The sequence below is a fragment of the Pseudophryne corroboree genome, chromosome 9 (genome assembly GCF_028390025.1).
Source record: "Pseudophryne corroboree isolate aPseCor3 chromosome 9, aPseCor3.hap2, whole genome shotgun sequence".
Classification (NCBI taxonomy): domain Eukaryota; kingdom Metazoa; phylum Chordata; class Amphibia; order Anura; family Myobatrachidae; genus Pseudophryne; species Pseudophryne corroboree.
In genome coordinates, this window is record NC_086452.1 from 295,030,983 (window position 1) to 295,056,988 (window position 26,006).

Genomic DNA, 26,006 nt, shown 5'->3' on the forward strand with positions numbered 1-26,006 from the left:
ATATGACTGTTTAGAGAGAAAATAGGGCAGCACTGTAGGTTGGCAGCATAAATTTTATATAAACTTTGTAGTGGGCCGCAATTTCCTCCACTGTCGCTCGGTGGTTCGTGAACACTTTTGTAGGTATCTATTGCATTTGCAATGTCAAGGTTAGGATGTGTATCTGTGAGTCTGAGTAGTGACTGCCGGAGCAACAAATTCAATAGCACAAATAAGGGAGACATTGGGGGTCATTCCGAGTTGATCGCTCGCTGCCGTTCACAGCGATCAGGCTAAAAATTGGCATTTCTGCGCATGCGTATGCACCGCAATGCGCAGGTGCATCGTACGGGTACAATTAGCATCGTGGGTTTGCACAGAGTCTAAAGAAGATTCCAGTCGCACGGCCAAACACAGGAAGATTGACATGAAGTGGGCGTTTCTGGGTGGCAACTGACCGTTTTCAGGGAGTGCTTAGAAAAACGCAGGCGTGGCTGGGTGAACGCTGGGCAGGTGTGTGATGTCAAAAGCCGTCCCTCTGTCATTATAATCAATGCACACGAAGAGTAACTACAGGGCTGGTCTTGTTTTGCACAAAAGATTTTGCAGGCGCTCTGCTGCACAAGCATTCGTATTTCTGCAAAGCGAAAATACACTCCCCAGTGGGAGGCAACAATGCGTTTGCACGGCTGCTAAAAACTGCTAGCGAGCGATCAACTCGGAATGACCCCCATTGTACAGTATATAGAGAGAGCTCGGTCAGGGCAGTTTTTCCTGCTTAGTTAACATAAATAATTAAGGGGGATATTTAGAGATGGGCGCAGATCTTGCTTCCCTCAGCAAGATCTGCGTCAATTTCCTCACATGCTGGGGGCTGCCCAGCACAGGGCAAGGCTACCCAGCATTTGTGTGGTGCCACCCCACGATACGTCCGCAATTTAATTGCAGACGCATAGATTAGAGGTTGACCCCTGCCAGCGCAGAATGGCTGCGCAGGCAGGTGGCCCGTCGGCAGATTTATTTATCAGAGCGCCTGTGTGTGACATCACACAGCCGCCCCTAAAATGCTTAAGATACCCCCTGTTTCAGGCCTCCATGCCCTTGCGACGCTGGGTCGCCGCTCCCCGAATGCCCACCGCTGTCATTCACCTTGCGGAGGGATTTGGCCATAAGAAGAAGGGTCATGCATGCACACTGCGGCCGGTGAGCGTGCACAGACCAGTTGGTTGCAGCCACTGCGTACAGTCGTGTGGCTGCGTCCATCTCTGCATTGGCCCCTAAGTGCATTGTGACTAGTATATAGTAAATATTACAAACAAAATATATATATATTTTAAACTATTATATAGTCTCCTTAATCATAATTGTTTATGATATAAAGTACTATATAAGAAGCTGTGATTCACTATTAAATCAGCTTTGTAATAAAGCTTTTGCAAGAGGACGTACAGTAGGTCAGTAGGTACATTTGCAGTTAGTGTATAGGTGTACACAATAACCCCAAACCTACCCCACTCCACCCCCTCTGGATCTGTGCATAGGTGAGAATGGAGAGACAAAGAAGAAGCCGCAGGCCGGGTCCTGGAGGTGGCCTGTTTCCCATAGCACATGCACCTCCTATAGCTATGCCTTTGATCATTAAATTCCTTTACATTTTAATTACTATTTTGTGGTGCAAATTATGTTTTACATTACCTGATAACTACTTTTTGCTACTTGATGGGCCCAGGTGCAACAATATGAAATGCCCCACGAGCGTCGTAACTAGAGATTTTGGTATGCTTTGTGCCAGAAAGAGCTGATTAAAATGATATGTGGCATGCCTATATTCTGTGTGAGACTGCAGCTGTATCTGCATACGGAATGTTACATTACAGTGTATTTCTGGAAATCACTGTAACGTAGCATTTCATATGCAGATAAAGCCACACTCGCACACAGAATATAGGCATGCCTCATAATATTTTAATCAGCAGTCCTATCCTCATAGCAATGAAAATAAGACACGTTCTCTGCAATAAAAAGGCGCCTAACGTTAGCAGAGCTGGATGGGTGCTGCATGGCATATTGAGGCAAGATATATGAGTACACATCTGTATCCAAGCAAAGGCAGAGGTCACAGTGTTAGCCGTGTGAGTGCTGTGTGAGGGTAGGTTCGTTGTGCAATAGTGTCCGGCATACAGTATGTGTAAGTGTGTCATGTATAAATGCATTAATAATATGCAACATATGTGTAAGGGGCATTATGTGTGTCATTATGTATAAGGGCATTAATAAAGGTTGGCATAATGTGTAAGGTGCATTATGTTTATAAGGACATGAATAATGTGTGTCATGTGTAAGAGGCATTACTGTGTGATATGTGTATAAATGCATTACAGATGTGTGGCATTACGTTTATAAGGTGCTTTACTATGTGGTGTGGCGTAACGTATAGAAAGGGCACTACTGTGTGGTCTAATGAGAATAAAGAGCAATATGGTGCGGTGTAATGTGAATAAGGAGCAATTCATTGTGATGTAATGTGAATAAGGGGCACTACTGTGAGGAGTAATGTATATAAGGTAAAGTGGTACTACTGTGTGATGTAACATGAAGAAGGGACACTATCGCATGATAAAATGTGAATAAAGTTGCACTACTGTGTGGCTTAATTTGAATTGGGGGTACTATTGTGTGGTACCCCAAAAGAATACGCCCCTTTTTGGGCTGCTCACCAAATGTGTGCACTATTCCTATTTTAAATATAGGGGGTAGGAGCACCAAAGTGAGGACTGCTATGACTGAGGGGTGATGGTGCTGGGAAAGGGGTGCAGGATCAGAGGCCGAACTAGCAGAAGTGCTAGGGGGAACCAGACAAAATCTTGCCTAGGGCATCATATTGGTTAGGATCGGCTCTGGGCTTGGCCACACAATGCTTTGGACAAAACAATTTGACAAAATGCACGTGGACAAATGATTGGTAAACTTTTCTCTTTCTTTAGGAAGGAAATATCACAGGAAAGCTTTACAGAAAACTGGACATGTCTTGGACGGGGATGGTACATCAGCGCTTACTGACTCTGTAAAAAGTAAGATAAATTAAGATTTTCTTAAGAATTGACAAATAAGGGAAAATGATGTTAAGCCTGAAAATGTGCAACCAATGTACTGCAATGGTAATTGAACCACAAAAGAGCAAGTGTTCCTGTCTATGGCATTCAATCAGATTAAAAAAATTAGTAGATCACCACTTAGGGCCGGGGCTACCCACTCAGCAAGGTCTGCAAACCAGGGAGGTGCTCTCCCTGCTCTGCTGCCTTGCTGATGTGTGCACTGTTGCTGCCGGCTGGTGCTGCGCCTGTCCAATTATGACAGCCAGCAGCACTGGCAACATGAGTAGCCGCTCCCCCTCTCTGCCTCCTCCTTGCTGGAAGCAGCAGCTAGAGAGAGGGAGACACCATGGCGGGCTGGGCCGATCCCATTTTTTAGCTCCTTGAACTAGCCATCGGCTACATACATCCATGAGGCTACATTGGCCACTTGCTATAATATCTATCAACAGTTCAGTTCAGATGCAACAACATCCGACGCTGCCCCCAGCACTTCTACCTGTCTGGCCAGTAATTACCCATATATGCTGTCTCCTATTGGCTGGTTGAAAACACATGCATGGAAGTCAGTGGGACTGTATGCGGTGGCTGCATTCAAGTGGTCTGTGCACACTCACTGGCCGCAGTGCGTGACCTTACACATTGCGGGCCAATTAAAAAAATGGCGGTGCCCCCCCGGCAGCGAGTGGTCAACTTTTGTTTGATGTATCCACATTTTATTGCGGATGCATCATGAGACAGTGCTACACATGCTCCCAGGATGTAAGGAGATGGATGCAGATCTGGCTGCTTATGCAGCGATCTGCGTCCATATCTAAATCAGCTTCTTAATTCAGAGTTCCTGTTTCATTTATCTGCCTGCCCTGCATTTTGCATACTGTAGATGAGGACCGCTCAGTGCAAGAGGAGGATGCGTGACCAGCAACTAAAGAAGTAAGTGACCAGATGTCCACTTCTGCTCCAAGCCCATCTCAGCTACACTTGGGCCCAACTGCCCTGACCCATTTCTTCCTTAGCTTACATCTGACTTTCTTCCCCTACACGATGGCTGTCTAACCAACCATCTTTGTCTGTCACCACCCACCCCGTGTGCCTATAGCTGTCAAACACTCTCTCACTCTCTTTTGTTTTCCCAATTTAACACCAATTTGTGCACTTCATCTGATCTTACCCATGTGTGCCTCTGCCCACATCTATGGGCCACTTATGGGCTAGGCCGTGCCCCTGAGATAAAATTTACCAGCCAGCCCATTCACCAAAGAGTGCTGAGCTCTGCCCATTCCCCTGCTCTCGCCTGCATATATTTGCTGACTTAACTCTCCTGCACAGCACTTACCCCCAGCCATCAGCAGCAGCTGCCGCCAGCAAGTCCATACTCTGAGGCACTGAATACAAGTGAGCTTCAGCGGTGTTGCTGGGCTCTGTCTTAGCATGCTCCTGTGTGCACATGTGCCCGGATCCCCCATCTCGCTACACACTCTCTCAGACCACCCCGGGGCAACAGCACTACTACTGTGGGCATTATATGTATAAGGGGCACTACCGTGGGTCGTATTGTGAGTAAGGTACACTATTATGTGGTGTAATGTAAATAAGATTGTGCTACTGTGTGGCATAATATAGAATGTGGGTGCTATTGTGTTGCCACGCCCATTCCTTGTGAGGACACACCCATGTCCCTTTGTAAAGTATGGGCGGGAAGGCACAAATTTATAGTTTGCAGGAGGGCGCCAAACACCCTAACATCGGCCCTATCACTACTCCAATTATAAGTATGAGTGTGATCCAACTTGCTTGGGGTGCTTTTCATAATTTCTGTTTGCTAACTTTGTTGTGGATAAAACAATTGTATGGACAATTAAACAACCTTGTTGGACTTGACCATATCAGCCATTTCTAATATCATGCTCTGTATGTGGACCTTCATGCTATGCCATATAGTCTGTTCACAAAGGTCTGTGTCCATAGAGGATAGGCAATAATGGAGACTACTCATCCTGGTTTGAGAGTTATCTAAATAAGCTCACTATAGCAGTGGCGGTATAGGGGTCAGTGACATCCGGTGCGTTAAATAGCACCTCCACCTCAGAATTAGCACCATAGTGCAGAGGTGTTACTAGAGGGGTGTGGACTGCACCCAGATGTTACCCTTCCAGGGGGTGACGCCATAATGCCAGCTTTTCCTCAGTGAAAGGAGTCGGGCACTGCATGATAATGTTACGGTGCAGCACCCAGCTACAGTACCAGCACTAGCCAATAAAGAGGACCGCAGAATGAAATACTTTAATTATGTTGTAGTAATGGCTGTGAAGTAACGTGGGCACTCTATCACTCAGACTGACAACTGTAGCTGGTTCAATTAACAGTCTTTATTAACACCACAGTGGCACTGTACACTGCATCCGGAAAGTATTCACAGCTCTTCACTTTTTCCACAATTTGTTATGTTACAGCCTTATTCTAAAATGGAATAAATACATTTTCCCAAAAAAATTCTACACACAATACCCCATAATGACAACGTGAAAAAAGTTTTTTTTTAGATTTTTACAAATTTATTAAAAATAAAAAACTAAGAAATCACATGAACATACGTATTCACAGCCTTTGCTCAATATTTTGTTGATGCACCTTTGCAGAAATCACTGCCTCAAGTCTTTTTGAATATGATGCCACAAGCTTGGCACACCTATCTTTGGGCAGTTTCGCCCATTCCTCTTTGCAGCACCTCTCAAGCTCCATCAGGTTGGATGGGAAGCGTCGGTGCACAGCCATTTTCAGATCTCTCCAGAGATGTTCAATCGGATTCAAGTCTGAGCTCTGGCTGGGCCACTCAAGGACATCCACAGAGTTGTCCTGAAGCCACTCCTTTGATATCTTGGCTGTGTGCTTAGGGTTGTTGTCCTGCTGAAAGATGAACTGTCGCCCCAGTCTGAGGTCAAGAGCGCTCTGGAGTAGGTATTCATCCAGGATGTCTCTGTACATTGCTGCGTTCATCTTTCCCTCTATCCTGACTAGTCTCCTAGTTCCTGCCACTGAAAAACATACCCACAGCATGATGCGGGCACCACCATTCTTCACTGTAGGGATGGTATTGGCCTGGTGATGAGCGGTGCCTATTTCCTCCAAACATGAGGCCTAGCATTCACGCCAAAGAGTTCAATCTTTGTCTCATCAGACCGGAGAATTTTGTTTCTCATGGTCTAAGAGTCCTTCAGGTGCATTTTGGCAAACTCCAGGCTGGCTGCCATGTGCTTTTTACTAAGGAGTGGCTTCCGTCTGGCCACTCTACCATACAGGCCTGATTGGTGGATTGCTGCAGAGATGGTTGTCCTTCTGGAAGGTTCTCCTCTCTCCACAGAGGAATGCTGTAGCTCGAACAGAGTGACCATCGGGTTCTTGGTCCCCTCCCTGACTATGACCCTTCTCCACCGATCGCTCTGTTTAGACGGCCGGCCAGCTCTAGGAAGAGTTCTGGTGGTTCCGAACTTCTTCCATTTACGGATGATGGAGGCCACTGTGCTCATTGGGACCTTCAAAGCAGCAGATATTTTTCTGTACTCTTCCCCAGATTTGTGCCTTGAGACAATCCTGTCTCGGAGGTCTACAGACAATTATTTTGACTTCATGCTTGGTTTGTGCTCAGACATGCACTGTCAAGTGTGGGACCTTATATAGACAGGTGTGTGCCTCTCCAAATCATGTCCAATCAACTGAATTTACCACAGGTGGATTCCAATTAAGCTGTAGGAACATCTCAAGGATGATCAGTGGAAACAGGGTGCACCTGAGTTAAATTTTGATACTTATGTACATGTGATTTCTTAGTTTTTTATTTTTAATACATTTATAAAATCTCAAAAACACTTTTTTTACGTTGTCATTATGGGGTATTGTGTGAAGAATTCTGAGGGAAAAAAATAATTTAATCCATTTTGGAATAAGGCTGTAACATAACAAATTGAGGAAAAAGTGAAGCGCTGTGAATACTTTCCGGATACACTGTATGTGCTCACACAACAAGACCCAACTCCTCAACTGCTAAAAATAACCGGCAAACTGAACATCGCCAGACTTTAGAACACTGACCCAGATGGAATTTTGGGTCGGCAACTACCTCTTGGCCATGGTGTTACTCTCTAGGAGTTCAATGGAGAGGATGGGCCAGGTGGGGCGCCATATGATGTTTTGCTGCTAGTCCCAGCTTTGTGTAAGTGTGGTGGAGCTGTAATGACACAATTCATAGTGAAGCATGTTATTGTGACCCATTGCCCTGTCCACTTTCTCCTGTAAGCGCTGGTAGCCGACAGGAACACAGTAGACACTCCCCATAATTTGTGAATCTCCTGGAGGTTCCAGGTAATGTTATTCTATTGTTACTTACAGAGCCGGTTCTAGACTAAGTGGAGTCCAAGGTGAAGATTTCCTTTGGTGAACCCCCCCTTCCCTTCATCCTCCCCATGCATATTCCAAGGGGTGGGCTGACAGGGCCATTGCCTGGAGGGCTGTAGTCTAGAAGGATGCAGCTGCAGCCAGACCAACCCCTCAGTTTCTACATCAGTCCACCACCACTGTCAGTCTGGCTCCTGCCCCCCTCCTTCAGCTACCGGCAATCTCCTCTTTAGTTACTGGCTGCTGCCTCCTCCTCCGCTCCAACCTGCCAGGCAATTGGTCCATTCTGTGGCAAGCTTATAGGATAAGCAATGCTGATTTGCCTACAGCAGGGCACACAAAGAAAGCTGCACTAATGTGGGGCACTCACAGCAGTTTAAAATCTAAAGTGATTTAGTGTTTACTCCAGGGTGTACTGTTGATCATGCGCCTAAAAAGGGGGCATGGTCACTCAAAAGGGACGTGTCCTTTAAACATTCCCCATTTTCATGGAGATGCTGATAGAATTTGAAACATAGAATTTGACGGCAGATAAGAACCACTTGGCCCATCTAGTCTGCCCCCTTTTTTTTTTTACCATATTTTTATCTCAAACCTTATTTGATACTTATTTCTTTGTAAGGATATCCTTATGTCTATCCCATGCATGTTTAAATTGCTCTACTGTCGTAGCCTCTACCACCTTTGATGGGAGGCTATTCCACTTGTCCACTATCCTTTCTGTGAAGTAATTTTTTCTCAAATTACCCCTGAATCTCTCCCCCCCCCTTCCCCCCCCCCCCCCCCCCCCCCCTCCAGTCTCAGTGCATGTCCTTGTGTCCTTTTGCTTCTCTTACTTAATTTGGAGAATGTTTCTCTCCTGGACTTTGTTAAAACCCTTGATATATTTGAAAGTTTCTATCATGTCCCCCATTTCTCTTCTCTGCTCCAAACTATACATATTGAGATTTTTTTAGTCTTTCTGGGTATGTTTTGTGATGTAGGCCATGCACCATTTTAGTTGCCCTTCTTTGTATTAATAATCTTTTGAAGATATGGCCTCCAGGATTGAACACAGTATTCTAGATGAGGCCGTATCAATGACCTATACAGTGGCATTATTACTTCTTTCTTTCTGCTGCTGATTCCTCTCCCAATGCAGCCAAACATCTGACTAGCCTTCTTCATTGCTTTGTTACATTGCTTACCTGCCTTTAAGTCACATTTAAGTGACTCCTAGATCCCTTTCCTCCCCAGTAGTTTCCAGTATAGTGCCATTAATACTATATTTAGCCTTTGGATTATTCAGACCCAAGTGCATGATTTTGCATTTTTTGGCATTAAACTGTAATTGGCACACTCTTGGCCATTTATCTAGTCAACCGAGATCCTCAATCATTTGTTTTACCCCACCTGGTGTGTCTACTCTGTTGCATACATATTGTGTCATCTGCAAAAAGGCATACTTTCCCTTTAATGCCATTTGCAATGTTACCAATAAAGATATTGAAAAGCACTGGTCCAAGTACAGATCCCTGGGGTACTCCACTGGTAACATTTCCCTCCTGTGAAAACACTCCATTTACCACAACTCTCTGTTTTCTATCCTGCAACCAAGATCTTATCCATTAAATAATCCTAGTATCCAATTACAAGCTTTTAAGTTTATTTAACAGTCTGTGATGTGGAACAGTGTCAAAAGCCTTACTAAAGTCTATCTAAGCTATATACACGGCTCCAGCTTTATCCATCACTTCAGTCACACAGTCAAATAAAGTCAATAAGGTTTGTTTGACATGATCTCCCCCTAGTGAATCCATGCTGTTTGGGATCCTGTAAATTGCTGGATTTGAGATAATCTACAACTCTTTCTTTTAAGAGTGTTTCCATCAATTTCCCTACTACTGATGTAAGCCCCAAAGCTTTCCCCACAGCGTGAACAGATGCCGTGTGCATGTAAGTTATGGTCTGCTCCTTTCAGTTTACATATGGGTCCTCACAGTAAATACATAGGCCTGCGGATCGCGACCCACTCAACATTGGTCAACATTGACTGGAAATAACTGGAAATAAACGCTATTGAGGTTAATAATACTGTAGATTTTAGCTGTGTTTTTTGATTTTTTGACAAAAATACAGATCTAAAACCAAAACCCACAAGGGCGGTTTTGGCAAAACCAAATACATATCCACAACACAAAGGAGATACAAATCCAACACCAAACCAAAAGACCAGGATCAGCTCTAATAATAATATACCCACCTAGGGCCAGTATACTGTATTAGGATCATCATCATAATGTCTGTCATCATGTGGACATGAACTAAAACAAGTAGAGGACACTAGTTATTTTTTATTTTTGTTATTTAAGACTTTATTAGGTGGTACAATAAATGTATAAATGTCATACAAACATCCAAGTATCAAAAGCTGATAGCGGCAATAACAAGTAACATGGTGGACAATACAGAGAAAACAAAGGGTATCTAAGAGAGGCCCAACAAAACTGTCAGAGATGTACCAATTTTCTTAGGAGTGGTGAACCAGAACGCAGAGTAGCAATCTGGGCAACTAGGATAGAGGGGGGGAGAGGTTAGATCCAGATCAGAAAAACTATGGCAGGGCACATAATTAAACAAATTGGGGCTGCACTTTAAAATATGAGGTCCATGGATCCCACACTTGTGTATAATGCTTGACATAAATTCGATTTTGTAAACATGCCAGATCCTGGGAAGGGTGGCCTGCAGCATGGTAATAGAAGGCTGTTTTCAGCCTGCTGCAATTTGGCAAGTGGCTGCCGAAAAGATGTGGCAGGTCAGCTTAGTTTGTTGACGAGTGGCTCTAGGGATCTTAGTTGGTAGGAGAAAAAAATCTAGGCTAAAACGGGATGGTAATCAAGTTCCCAATGTCCGACCAAAATGGGCAAAGCTTTGGACATTTCCACCACTTATGAATAAAGTTGCCTTCTGACAAACAATTCCTCCAACAGGCGGTGGATATACTAGGGACCATCTTATGAAGACTGTGGGAATGTAGTATCTTTAATAATGTAATTTGTATGTATTTTCCTTAATACACATGCAAAGGGAGCTAGAGGCTTTGCTGCTGTGAATTTCTTCCTAGTCATGCACACCCAAGATCTTCCCCAGATCAGCTTCCCAAGTAGACTCACTTTTTTGAAGGGAGTTCTGCACATCCAACCTCCCTTTGTACCGCCTACGGCGCCTTTGGATCTTAATGTGGTGTTGCAGTTCCTCCAATCGGACTGGTTTGAGCCTCTACAGGAGGTTGAGGTCAAGTTTCTCACGTGGAAGGCTGTCACTTTGTTGGCCATAGCATCTGCTAGACGTGTGTCGGAGTTGGGGGCTTTGTCATGTAAAAGCCCATACTTGTTCTTCCATGAAGACAGAGCTGAGCTTCGGACACGTCAGCAGTTTCTTCCGAAGGTTGTGTCGGCTATTCATATCAACCAACCTATTGTGGTGCCAGTTGCTACTTACTCCTCAAGTTCATCAAAGTCCTTGGATGTTGTAAGGGCTCTGAAAATATATGTGAAGAGGACTGTTCGTCACAGAAAATCGGACTCTGTTTTTCCTGTATGATCCCAAGAAAATTGGGTGTCCTGCTTCTAAGGATTGCCGTGTCCTACGACTGTCAAGGCCCACTCTACTCGTAAGGTGGGGTCTTCCTGGGCGGCTACCCGGGGTGTCTCGGCGTTACAACTTTGCCGAGCTGCAACTTGGTCTGGGTCGAACACGTTTGCAAGGTTCTACAAGTTCGATACTTTGGCCTCTGATGATCTGAAGTTCAGTTATTCAGTTCTGCAGGAGCCTCCGTGCTCTCCCTCCCTTTCTGGGAGCTTTGGTACATCCCCATGGTACTAATGTGGACCCCAGCATCCTCCAGGACGTAAGAGAAAATAGGATTTTGGTTGCCTACTGTTAAATCCTTTTCTCGTAGTCCGTAGCCCAGCGCTTCGTTTTCCTGCAATTGTTATCTGGTTCAGTACAACTTTGTTTTTAGTTATGTACTGCATTGTTACTTGGTAAGTACTGTTTCAGCGGTTGCTGAGTTTTCAAGCTAAGTTAGCCTGATGTGCCTTGTATGTGGGAGCTGGTATGAATCTCGCCACTATCTGTGTATAATCCTTCTCTCGAAGATGTCCATCTCCTCAGGCACAGTTTCTAGACTGAGTCTGGTAGGAGGGGCACAGAGGGAGGAGCCAGCCAACACTCTCAAATTCTTAAAGTGCCAATGGCTCCTGGTGGACCCGGCTACACCCCATGGTACTAATGTGGACCCCAGCATCCTCTATGGACTACGATAAAAGGATCACACACAGATACAGTATATAGCAGTAGTGTATGGCAGACGCAGTACTAATAGTGTGACACACCATTAGAAATATATTTTTTGCTTTGGATCACACAGAGGCTTTAGTATGGCAGTACACATATATGGCAGCCCCTTATAGACAGAGAACAACACCTGGTCATATACACAGCCACAGTATGGTGTATGCAGTGCACTGTCTACTATGCAGAGCCCTAACACAGTGACAGCACATCTACACAAGCAGCACCCCAGGTTAACTCAACTCTCCTGCTGCAACCCCTGTGCTCACTCCTGTCCCCCTTCCCTAACATGCCTATCCGATTACAGCACAGAATACAGCACAGAAGGAACACATCCTTATTGTGCACTCTCCAAGTCCGGAGTGAAGATGTCTCTGATCACCGGGACTATATATATAATAGAATCCAAACTCCGCAAGATCTGACAGCGGGATGATGACTCGGATCCGGGCTCAGATCTCAAAGTTCGGGGGGGGGGGGGGGGTACGGTTCTCAGAGAACTGAACCCGCTCATCCCTAGAGAAAACAAATTTGATCTGGATGGATCAGTGAGGGGAGAAAAGGACTGAGTCTATTAACAGTACTGTAGTTCAGCATAAACTGTAAGATCTACAGTCAATAAAGATATTGGCTTACAGTTACCACAAATGGTTGGGTCACAGCCTGGCATAGGGATCACCACGATGTCAGACAATGTGGTACCACAGTCAAATTAAGCCCCCTCTAGAACACTATTAATGTGGGCATTATTATGATATAAAGCCTTTATATACAGGTATAAAGTGCAATATGACACTTGAACATCATAGTGTTTTTTCAATTTTTTCCATTCAGTAAAGCACTGTACACCATGTGTGTGATTGTACTGTTTGCTTTCAGTTCTTTTCAGTATCGTTTGCTTAAAAAAATTTGCATTCAGCATGGCCATACCCCTTTTTTTTGGCCACCCCTCCTGTATTTTGCCAGAAGAAAGGGGGCAGCCCTAATCCCCACAGCCAGAATACTGACCCTGGATCCCGATGGCCAGAATCTCAAATGTTCAGCAACTACTTATCTATACCTAGGTGCCAGTGAAGTGCAGTGAGGGTGGGTCAGGTAGGTAGAGCCTCACCTGTCATACTCCAGTGTACTCCAGAGTTCTGACTATAAAAATGATTAAAATAATACAAAGAATATATTTATTTTTGTAATATAATTATCATCTTTGTATTATGCTAATAATTTCTGTAACAGTGTGTGACATCTCGCGCTCACTAATACGGGTCAACTAGGTTAGGCAGCAAATATGCATTCAAGGGTACCCAAGTGTCCTTATAAAGTATGAAGAAAATAGTAAGTGCAGAGTGCGCCTGTAGCTATGTGGTTTGTTGCTATATGTAAAAAAAAAAAAAGGAAAAATAAATAAATCAAACCAAAACCATCATAAGTTTAAAGTCAGCAAAAATAATAACTGCAACTCTAATGAGTTAATGCAAAGTTATCTTGTAGCTAAAAGTCTGTGACTAGGGCTAGGCATCAAAGTGCAGCTCTAGGCATGGCAACAGTAGTAGCTCATGTAATCATGATCAGTGGCCAGAAAGATGGGATTATGTATTATTAGTAATCCGAAAAAAATGTGATTATCATAACAAAGTACTTACTCCAGCTCCTTAGTATAATGCCCACATGACCCTTCAGGTTCATATATGTGGGTGAATCTGGCTCTGATACTAGCCAGTACCTCTCCAGCCATTAACCTCACCACATGTCACTGCTAGATGCTTAGTGGTGATTGCTAAAATGAGCTGATGCCTATATAGCACACAGTAGCAAAAACATACATACAGATATGTCCTCTTCCATCTATCCCCCATTTGCTTCCACGATGCATGTGCTTGTACCCCCGAATGCGGGGATACGGAATTCACTCTGTGTACGCTGTGCAGCAACAAAGCAATAGAACACATCTGTAACACTAGTAAGGCTGCCAAAAGTTGGACTTTGTCCTCAATACTGTAGGTGTATGAGGAGAGTGCAGAAATATGTTTTACTTGGATCAGTGTCACATTTTCTGGACAAACATTTATCAATGCAAAGCTACGTGCTAAACTGTATATTATAAAATTAGCAGTATGTAAACATGAAGTTTGAAAGCTGGGAAAAAGGTCAGGGTGAAAACCATGATTGACAGCAGCGATTATTCCCCCAGTAATGACAGTTTCACATACAGTAGATTGCAGCAGATGCCAAGTATCTTCCATGTAAGGACCATAAGCAACTACTGGATCACTTACATTCATATGTTCTCAACTTTATGTCAAAAAGTTGCTGGTAAAACGGAGTACACATTCTTATACTGTTTGTTATATTATCCTCTATATTTCAAGAGGAGCTTTTATTAACCCAATAGCTAAACTATAATTTTTAGAATAAAATACATTTTATATATCTTTATTCAAGTTTTGCTCACCCTATTACCAGGCACATGACTTGGAGTGAACTCTGGATTCTCCTGCTTTTCTACCTCACTCAGGAATGCTTAGGCGCAGATCCTCACAAATGTTGGGCATTGTGACATCATGCCGCATGGCATCATCACGCCAGACATGCGGTGAGGGGAGATGAAGATGCCCCTGACAGATGTGACTGCGGCTGTATGGGTGCTGGCCCTATCAGCCCACCCCTCGAGCCACCCTTGTTTCCTAAATAATATAACTATACAATAGGTCTCCTCTGGTTACTTTACAATAGGCAAGAGTAAAAAATATCCTATGCTAGAAATCCTTTTGATGTATCAAACATCAGTTACTAATTATATATATATATATATATATATATATATATATATATATATATATATATTAAGGCCAGTATTCTTAACATTGTTCTTTGTGTGCTTTAGAAAAAAAGAAATATGTAAAGAAGTCTGGTAAGAAAACAGATGATGTCAACAGAGCGCCTGAAGAATTGGGCAGTAAGTGAATATTGTGGTTTCTACTTACAGCTGAGGATGGTTTTAACTGAGTAGCAAAAAACAATATCGCTAATGCAGTTATATTGACCCCTTTAATGCTGTAAAAATTCAGTTAAGGATTGTGGGAGCAGTAAAAGAACTTGCAAAATGCAAAACCTAACACTTCAGTTATTTTCATAGTTTTTGCCATTAATAGAGGGCTTGATTCATTACCAATTACAAATGTGAGACTGCACGCAGTGAGCGATTATTGGTAAACTGTGCATGCGTGCAAACACATTGCACATGCGTGAAGGGCAAAATGCGTTCGCCTTGCATATGCAGCCTAATTGTAAAGTCAACGCATTTTGATTGACAGGAAGTGACCGTTTGTGGGTGGTAACATGGCGTTTGTGGGGAGTGGTTGGGAAAATGCAGGCATGTTATGGCTGTTTTCAGGGCGTGTGTCTGACATCTTCTGTGAACGCTGCATTCAAAAACATGGCGCTCAGTGCGACTGCATTCTCGATGATTTGAGGATGCTGGGGTTAGCCGCAAATGTCGATGGTGTCCTTTTTATACATATGCATTGCGAATCTGCTCATGGCTACTTAGATTTGCGAGTGATTCGACGGGCATCTTTTATCCTTTCTGGGCGACTCTTCAAATGCAAATTTTAGTAATAGCAGAATTGTGAACATTGCTATCAGCCTCAATAGCGATCCATAATGAATCACGCCCAGAAAGGAGAATCACATAAGTTTTCTACCATGACTCCATGACATTCCAGCAGTCATCTGGTGTATGCAGTAAAGGGGTTTATGTCTGCATTACCACATTCCCTAATTTATTAGACTCCACCCTCAAAACCACATGGTCAAGATATATTATGGACCTTTAGACTGATAAGTGGGTTTGGTATATTTTGTTGACATTCATCATGTCAACATGGTTGTAATGTTGATGCGCAGCATGTCGACATGGTCCATGTTGATGTTCATTATGTCAACACTGAAGAAATGTCAACATGAATAGAATGTTGACCAAACGTCCCTGGTGGTCTAGTGGTAACTTATCTGGTATGTTCGGTTCGACGGCTCCAGCAGTCTTCTGGGTCTGGTGGTCAGGTGATGATGACTTCCGGCGGTCCCTAATCTCCTCTCTCATAGCTTAACCCTAACCCTCCCACTACTGGCCTAACCGTAACTCTTCCCCAGTTGCCTAACCCCAGCCCTCCCCTACCATAGCCTAACCCTAACCCTCTACTGCTGGTTCTTGCAGATTATTGACATGTTCAGTGTCAAAATTTTCCCTGAGGTGCCTAAACCTAACCTTCCATCCCACTGCCTAAACCTGGCCTTCCCTCCCCACAGCCTAACCCTAACCTACCCCCCACCCCCCCATCCCGAAGTCTAACCCTCCCCTGGCCCTAAACCTAACCTGACGGCTTTACTTATGGCCGTGATGCCAGCTGTCGAGATTCCAGTGTCGGGCTTCTGGCCCTGTTGGAGTTCCAGCATGCCAGGATTCTACCATTTCGACTGCCGGTATCCCGACAGCCGGCATCTTGACCGCATCCCTAGTATTCATGTATTAATAAACAACCATAATAATGTGTCAGTGTAAACAAAATATAAATCAGAATAACAATTCAGTGTATAAAAAAAATCTAAAAATAAAATATATACTGTATATATAATAATTTCATACAAGTGTATAGTAGAAAGGGTCACTATTAATTATAGTCCATATAAATGGTGTACCATTGATTTGGAGTAGTTTGCATTGACATTTGTGAAATACACATCACTGGGAGGAACACATAAAAAATGTCAACTGACCTCTGTTCCATTTTGAATTCATTGTACAGTATGAAGCCAGCTGTCTGGATGAGTCGTAGAGACTATGCAACACAATCTGATCCACCCATACTAACTTGATCCGCTCCCTTTAAACACCCAAAATAGCAACAACTCAAAACACCAATAATTTATGTTGTGCGCATATGCATGAGTCCATATTTAGTAATGAAGTATGAAATTCAGAGAGTGCATTTTAAGTGATTTTGTATTCGTAGACAAAAAATTTAGTTTATTGACAAGAGTGTATCCCTTCTCCGCAGTGCACTCCACTTTGTTGCTGACAGGCTACCACTGCTGGCAATGATCCACTGTCTAATGCATGATGTGTGTATGCGCGTAGAACTACACTCAGGCAGGGACTCTGCAAAGCCTGAAAATCCTTGCTGAAGCCAAAAGGCTTTTGCTGGGCCCCCATTGCTGGCAGTGGTGAATGTACCACTAATGCAAGCTATAGTTAGTGTAAGTGGTACAGTTACAAACAGTAGTAAGCTAAGCTTACTACTGTTGAATATTGAAAAAATACAACAAAACTAGAGATGTGCGACGAGTACTTTTCGTGTTTTGTGATTTGGTTTTGGTTCTGGTTCCATGCTCGTTTTGTGGATCTGGATTGGTTTTGCCAAAACCACCCTTTCGTGTTTTGGTTTTGGATCTGGATGATTTTTGAAAAAAAAACATAAAAACAGCTAAAATCACTGAATTTGGGGGTAATTTTGATCTTACCGTATTATTAACCTCAATAACATTAATTACCACTCATTTCCAGTCTATTCTGAACACCTCACACCTTATAATATTGTTTTTAGGCCAAAAGGTTGCACCGAGGTGGCTGCATGACTAAGCTAAGCGACACAAGTGTGCGGCACAAACACCTGGCCCATCTAGGAGTGGCGCTGCAGTTGCAGACAGGATGGCAATTAAAAAACTAGGCCCCAAACAGCACATCATGCAAAGAAGTAAAAAAGTTGCAATGAGGTAGCTGTATGACTAAGCTAAGCGACAAAAGTGTGCGGCACAAACAATAATAAGAATTTACTTACCGATAATTCTATTTCTCATAGTCCGTAGTGGATGCTGGGGACTCCGAAAGGACCATGGGGAATAGCGGCTCCGCAGGAGACTGGGCACAAAGTAAAAGCTTTAGGACTAGCTGGTGTGCACTGGCTCCTCCCCCTATGACCCTCCTCCAAGCCTCAGTTAGAATACTGTGCACGGACGAGCGTACACAATAAGGAAGGATTTTGAATCCCGGGTAAGACTCATACCAGCCACACCAATCACACCGTACAACTTGTGATCTGAACCCAGTTAACAGCATGATAACAGAAGGAGCCTCTGAAAAGATGGCTCACAACAACAATAACCCGATTTTTGTAACAATAACTATGTACAAGTAATGCAGACAATCCGCACTTGGGATGGGCGCCCAGCATCCTCTACGGACTATGAGAAATAGAATTATCGGTAAGTAAATTCTTATTTTCTCTAACGTCCTAGTGGATGCTGGGGACTCCGAAAGGACCATGGGGATTATACCAAAGCTCCCAAACGGGCGGGAGAGTGCGGATGACTCTGCAGCACCGAATGAGAGAACTCCAGGTCCTCCTCAGCCAGGGTATCAAATTTGTAGAATTTAGCAAACGTGTTTGCCCCTGACCAAGTAGCTGCTCGGCAAAGTTGTAAAGCCGAGACCCCTCGGGCAGCCGCCCAAGATGAGCCCACTTTCCGTGTGGAATGGGCTTTTACAGATTTTGGCTGTGGCAGGCCTGCCACAGAATGTGCAAGCTGAATTGTACTACAAATCCAACGAGCAATCGTCTGCTTAGAAGCAGGAGCACCCAGCTTGCTGGGTGCATACAGGATAAACAGCGAATCAGATTTTCTGACTCCAGCCGTCCTGGAAACATATATTTTCAGGGCCCTGACTACGTCCAGCAACTTGGAATCCTCCAAGTCCCTAGTAGCCGCAGGCACCACAATAGGCTGGTTTAAGTGAAATGCTGAAACCACCTTAGGAAGAAATTGAGGACGAGTCCTCAATTCTGCCCTGTCCGTATGAAAAATTAGGTAAGGGCTTTTATAGGATAAAGCCGCCAATTCTGAGACACGCCTGGCTGAAGCCAGGGCTAACAGCATTACCACTTTCCATGTGAGATATTTTAAGTCCACAGTGGTGAGTGGTTCAAACCAATGTGATTTTAGGAATCCCAAAACTACATTGAGATCCCAAGGTGCCACTGGAGGCACAAAAGGAGGCTGTATATGCAGTACTCCCTTGACAAACGTCTGAACTTCAGGAACAGAAGCCAGTTCTTTTTGGAAGAATATTGACAGGGCCGAAATTTTAACCTTAATGGACCCTAATTTGAGGCCCATAGACAGTCCTGTTTGCAGGAAATGCAGGAAACGACCCAGTTGAAATTCCTCTGTAGGGGCCTTCCTGGCCTCGCACCACGCAACATATTTACGCCAAATACGGTGATAATGTTGTATGGTTACATCCTTCCTGGCTTTGATCAGGGTAGGGATGACTTCATCCGGAATGCCTTTTTCCTTCAGGATCCGGCGTTCAACCGCCATGCCGTCAAACGCAGCCGCGGTAAGTCTTGGAACAGACATGGTCCCTGCTGGAGCAGGTCCTTTCTTAGAGGTAGAGGCCACGGGTCTTCCGTGAGCATCTCTTGAATTTCCGGGTACCAAGTCCTTCTTGGCCAATCCGGAGCCACGAGTATAGTCTTTACTCCTCTCCTTCTTATGATTCTCAGTACTTTTGGTATGAGAGGAAGAGGAGGGAACACATACACTGACTGGTACACCCACGGTGTTACCAGAGCGTCCACAGCTATTGCCTGAGGGTCCCTTGACCTGGCGCAATATCTGTCCAGTTTTTTGTTGAGGCGGGACGCCATCATGTCCACCTTTGGTTTTTCCCAACGGTTCACAATCATGTGGAAGACTTCTGGGTGAAGTCCCCATTCCCCCGGGTGAAGATCGTGTCTGCTGATTAAGTCTGCTTCCCAGTTGTCCACTCCCGGAATGAACACTGCTGACAGTGCTATCACATGATTCTCCGCCCAGCGAAGAATCCTTGCCACTTCCATCATTGCCCTCCAGCTTCTTGTGCCGCCCTGTCTGTTTACGTGGGCGACTGCCGTGATGTTGTCCGACTGGATCAACACCGGCTGACCCTGAAGCAGAGGTCTTGCCTGACTTAGGGTATTGTAAATGGCTCTTAGTTCCAGGATATTTATGTGAAGTGACGTTTCCATGCTTGACCACAAGCCCTGGAAATTTCTTCCCTGTGTGACTGCTCCCCAGCCTCTCAGGCTGGCATCCGTGGTCACCAGGACCCAATCCTGAATGCCGAATCTGCGGCCCTCTAGGAGATGAGCACTCTGTAACCACCACAGGAGAGACACCCTTGTCCTTGGAGACAGGGTTATCCGCTGATGCATTTGAAGATGCGATCCGGACCATTTGTCCAGCAGATCCCACTGAAAAGTTCTTGCGTGGAATCTGCCGAATGGAATCGCTTCGTAAGAAGCCACCATCTTTCCCAGGACCCTTGTGCATTGATGTACTGACACCTGGCCTGGTCTTAGGAGGTTCCTGACTAGGTCGGATAACTCCTTGGCTTTCTCCTCCGGGAGAAACACCTTTTTCTGTACTGTGTCCAGAATCATCCCTAGGAACAGCAGACGTGTCGTCGGAATCAGCTGTGATTTTGGAATATTTAGAATCCATCCGTGCTGTCGTAGTACTACTTGAGATAGTGCTACTCCGACCTCTAACTGTTCTCTGGACCTTGCCCTTATCAGGAGATCGTCCAAGTAAGGGATAATTAAGACGCCTTTTCTTCGAAGAAGAATCATCATTTCGGCCATTACCTTGGTAAAGACCCGGGGTGCCGTGGACAATCCAAACGGCAGCGTCTGAAACTGATAGTGACAGTTCTGTACCACAAACCTGAGGTACCCTTGGTGAGAAGGGCAAATTGGGACATGGAGGTAAGCATCCTTGATGTCCAGAGACACCATATAGTCCCCTTCTTCCAGGTTCGCTATCACTGCTCTGAGTGACTCCATCTTGAACTTGAACCTTTTTATGTAAGTGTTCAAGGATTTCAGATTTAAAATGGGTCTCACCGAGCCGTCCGGCTTCGGTACCACAAACAGCGTGGAATAATACCCCTTTCCCTGTTGTAGGAGGGGTACCTTGATTATCACCTGCTGGGAATACAGCTTGTGAATGGCTTCCAATACCACCTCCCTGTCGGGGGGAGACGTTGGTAAAGCAGACTTCAGGAACCGGCGAGGGGGAGACGTCTCGAATTCCAATTTGTACCCCTGAGATACTACCTGCAGGATCCAGGGGTCCACTTGCGAGTGTGCCCACTGCGCGCTGAAATTCTTGAGACGGGCCCCCACCGTGCCTGAGTCCGCTTGTAAGGCCCCAGCGTCATGCTGAGGACTTGGCAGAAGCGGGGGAGGGCTTCTGTTCATGGGAAGAGGCTGTTTGCTGCAGTCTTTTTCCCCTTCCTCTGCCCCGGGGCAGATATGAGTGGCCTTTTGCCCGCTTGCCCTTATGGGGACGAAAGGACTGAGCCTGAAAAGACGGTATCTTTTTCTGCTGCGAGGTGACTTGGGGTAAAAAGGTGGATTTTCCAGCCGTTGCCGTGGCCACCAGGTCCGATAGACCGACCCCAAATAACTCCTCCCCTTTATACGGCAATACTTCCATATGCCGTTTGGAATCCGCATCCCCTGACCACTGTCGCGTCCATAATCCTCTTCTGGCAGAAATGGACATCGCACTTACTCTTGATGCCAGAGTGCAAATATCCCTCTGTGCATCTCGCATATATAGAAATGCATCCTTTAAATGCTCTATAGTCAATAATATATTGTCCCTGTCCAGGGTATCAATATTTTCAGTCAGGGAATCCGACCAAGCCACCCCAGCACTGCACATCCAGGCTGAGGCGATTGCTGGTCGCAGTATAATACCAGTATGTGTGTATGTACTTTTAAGGATATTTTCCAGCTTCCTATCAGCTGGTTCCTTGAGGGCGGCCGTATCAGGGGACGGTAACGCCACTTGTTTTGATAAGCGTGTGAGCGCCTTATCTACGCTAGGGGGTGTTTCCCAACGCGCCCTAACCTCTGGTGGGAAAGGGTATAATGCCAATAATTTTTTAGAAATTAGCAGTTTTTTATCGGGGGAAACCCATCACACACCTCATTTAATTCATCTGATTCAGGAAAAACTACGGGTAGTTTTTTCACACCCCACATAATACCCTTTTTTGTGGTACTTGTAGTATCAGAAATGTTCAAAACCTCCTTCATTGCCGTGATCATGTAACGTGTGGCCCTACTGGAAAATACGTTTGTTTCCTCACCGTCGACACTGGAGTCAGTGTCCGTGTCAGTGTCTGTATCGACCTGAGGTAACGGGCGTTTTATAGCCCCTGACGGTGTTTGAGACACCTGTACAGGTATTAACTGATTTGCCGGCTGTCTCATGTCGTCAACAGTCTTTTGTAAAGTGCCGACACTATCACGTAATTCTTTCCATAAGACCATCCAGTCAGGTGTCGACTCCCTAGGGGGTGACATCACTAACACAGGCAATTGCTCCGCCTCCACACCATTTTCCTCCTCATACATGTCGACACAGCGTACCGACACACAGCACACACACAGGGAATGCTCTGATAGAGGACAGGACCCCACTAGCCCTTTGGGGAGACAGAGGGAGAGTTTGCCAGCACACACCAGAGCGCTATATATATACAGGGATAACCTTATATAAGTGTTTTTCCCTAATATAGCTGCTGTATATATTAATATGCCAATTTAGTGCCCCCCCTCTCTTGTTTTACCCTGTTTCTGTTGTGCAGGACTGCAGGGGAGAGTCAGGGAGCCTTCCTCCAATGGAGCTGTGAGGTAAAAATGGCGCTTGTGTGCTGAGGAGATAGGCCCCGCCCCTTTTTCGGCGGCCTTTCTCCCGCTTTTTTGTGGAAAACTGGCAGGGGTTAAATACATCCATATAGCCCAGGAGCTATATGTGATGTATTTTTAGCCATTTAAGGTATTTTCATTGCGTCCCAGGGCGCCCCCCCCCAGCGCCCTGCACCCTCAGTGACCGGAGTGTGAAGTGTGCTGAGAGCAATGGCGCACAGCTGCGGTGCTGTGCGCTACCTTATTGAAGACAGGACGTCTTCTGCCGCCGATTTTCCGGACCTCTTCACTCTTCTGGCTCTGTAAGGGGGCCGGCGGCGCGGCTCCGGAACCCATCCATGGCTGGGCCTGTGATCGTCCCTCTGGAGCTAATGTCCAGTAGCCTAAGAAGCCCAATCCACTCTGCACGCAGGTGAGTTCGCTTCTTCTCCCCTTAGTCCCTCGATGCAGTGAGCCTGTTGCCAGCAGGTCTCACTGAAAATAAAAAAAACTATTTAAACTTTTACTCTAAGCAGCTCAGGAGAGCCACCTAGATTGCACCCTTCTCGTTCGGGCACAAAATCTTAACTGAGGCTTGGAGGAGGGTCATAGGGGGAGGAGCCAGTGCACACCAGCTAGTCCTAAAGCTTTTACTTTGTGCCCAGTCTCCTGCGGAGCCGCTATTCCCCATGGTCCTTTCGGAGTCCCCAGCATCCACTAGGACGTTAGAGAAATGGGATTTGCTGGAATTTGCCCAGATGTAATACACGCACAATATTGGTGGCACAGGAGAGCGTACCCCTAAACCACACAAACACACGGCAAAGCCTGTAAAATGAATTTGGATAATAATAACCCTTTTATTTGGAGCTATTATAATAATATGCAGCACAGGTGAGCGTACCCCTACACCACACAGGGCAAACCCTGTAAGAATTATTTGGATAATAATATAAGTAATGTATATAACCCTTTTATTTGGAGTAAATAATACACAGCACAGGACATCACCACTGGACTGATGCAGTGCAAAACAGCACCACTGGACTGGATTTATATGGCAGTACCCCTGGACTTATACATCAGTACCCCTGGAGTTGTACGGCAGTGTCAGACAGGATGGCACTTTAAAAAACTAGTCCCCAAACAGCATATACTGCAAAGAAGATAAAGAGGTGCAAGATGGAATTGTCCTTGGGCTCTCCCAACCACCCTTATGTTGTATAAACAGGACATGCACACTTTAACAAACCAATAATTTCAGCGACAGGGTCTGCCACACGACTGTGGCTGAAATGACTGGTTGGTTTGGGCCCCCACCAAAAAAGAAGCAATCAATCTCTCCTTGCACAAACTGGCTCTACAGAGGCGAGATGTCGACCTCATCTTCATCCTCCAATTCCTCACCCCTTTCAGTGTGTACATCCTCCTCCTCACAGAGTATTAATTCGTCCCCACTGGAATCCACCATCACAGGTCCCTGTGCACTTTCTGGAGGCAATTGCTGGTAAATGTCTTCCCGGAGGAATTTATAATTAATTTTGATGAACATCATCTTCTCCACATTTTGTGGAAGTAACCTCCTACGCCAATCGCTGACAAGGTTACCGGCTGCACTAAACACTTGGAGTACACTCTGGAGGGGGGTCAACTTAGGTAAAATAAAGCCAGTTTGTGCAAGGGCATCCAAATTGCCTCTTTTACCTGCCAGTATACGTACGTACGGACTGTCTGACATGCCTACTTGGATGCTGTCACTCATATAATCCTCCACCATTTTTTCAATGGTGATAGAATCATATGCAGTGACAGTAGACATGTCAGTAATCGCTGGCAGGTCCTTCAGTCTGGACCAGATGTCAGCACTCGCTCCTGACTGCCCTGCATCACCACCAGTGGTTGGGCTAGGAAATCTTATCCTTTTCCTCGCAGCCCCAGAAAATGAACGAGGAGCTGTTGATGGGTCACATTCCGCTTGAATTTTCTCACCAGCAGGTCTTTGAACCTCTGCAGACTTGTGTCTGCCGGAAAGAGAGCTACAACGTAGGCTTTAAACCTAGGATCGAACACGGTGGCCAAAATGTAGTGCTCTGATTCAACAGATTGACCACCCTTGAATCCCGGCAAAGCGAATGAAGGGCTCCATCCACAAGTCCCACATATTTTGCGGAATCGCTTAGTCTTAGCTCCTTCAATTTCTCCAGCTTTTTCTGCAAAAGCCTGATGAGGGTAATGACCTGACTCAAGCTGGCAGCGTCTGAACTGACTTAACATGTGGCAAATTCGAAGGGTTGGAGAACCTTGCACAAGACGGAAATCATTCTCCACTGCCCCCCTGTTGTATGCCTGCTTACTGCATGGCACCAACTACAAAACTGAGCTCCTGTGCACGGAGGCGGAGTTATAGAGGAGGCGACGCTATGCATTCTGGGAAGAAGGTCAAAGCTTTTAGCCTGTTGGTGCCTCGGATCAAGATCCTACTCTACACCCCAATGTCATTCCCTGTGGAGCCCAGTGTACCCCGGAGCAGAAAAAACATTACCCAGCTGGGTGCCTTCACATAGGGTTCATAGTACAGGTCACTCAAATGGTGCTGCACTTCGACATCCACCGAAGTAACATTGTAAAAGTCAACATTTCAATGCTTTCTATAAAAGGAGTGCTGCACTATTTGAGTGATTGAGATATGTGTACACACACACAGACATATATATATATATATATATATATATATATATATATATATATATATACAGGTTGAGTATCCCTTATCCAAAATGCTTGGGACCAGAGGTATTTTGGATATGGGATTTTTCCGTATTTTGGAATAATTGCATACCATAATGAGATATCATGGTGATGGGACCTAAGTCTAAGCACATAATGCATTTATGTTACATATACACCTTATACACACAGCCTGAAGGTAATTTTAGCCAATATTTTTTATAACTTTGTGCATTAAACAAAGTGTGTCTACATTCACACAATTCATTTATGTTTCATATACACCTTATATACACAGCCTGAAGGTCATTTAATACAATATTTTTAATAACTTTGTGTATTAAACAAAGTGTGTGTACATTGAGCCATCAAAAAACAAAAGTTTCACTATCTCACTCTCACTCAAAAAAGTCCGTATTTCCGAATATTCCGTATTTCTGAATATTTGGATATGGGATACTCAACCTGTGTGTATATATATATATATATATATATATATATATATATATAGAGAGAGAGAGAGAGAGAGAGACAGTAAATAGATATAGGAAACCCCCTTATGATTCCTGCATTTGCCCCTGTATAAAGGACTATCATAATCCACATTCTGTATCTGTGTCTATCAATACAGATCACAATGTACAGTCTTGTGGTTATGTTACAATATATAGCAGAAAATTTGCATGTAAATATTACATTGAATTTAACACAGTGGTAGCATTGTTGTCTCACAGCACTGGGT

At 44.8% G+C, this 26,006-nt stretch overlaps 1 protein-coding gene across 7 annotated transcripts in view; it reads left to right on the top strand.

Moving 5' to 3' along the window:
- The window catches only part of L3MBTL2 (L3MBTL histone methyl-lysine binding protein 2), a 772,791-nt gene that overhangs the window by 742,919 nt on the left and 3,866 nt on the right, over positions 1-26,006 (top strand). For 5 of the 7 annotated variants that reach the window (XM_063940374.1, XM_063940380.1, XM_063940375.1 and 2 more), the window contains 2 exons: positions 2,964-3,050; positions 14,683-14,754. In XM_063940374.1, coding sequence (XP_063796444.1) covers positions 2,964-3,050; positions 14,683-14,754 — 159 coding nt within the window. Of the gene's footprint in view, positions 1-2,963; positions 3,051-3,954; positions 4,005-14,682; positions 14,755-26,006 lie in introns of those variants that run through there. The other 2 variants (XM_063940379.1, XM_063940377.1) reach the window with 2 other exon arrangements.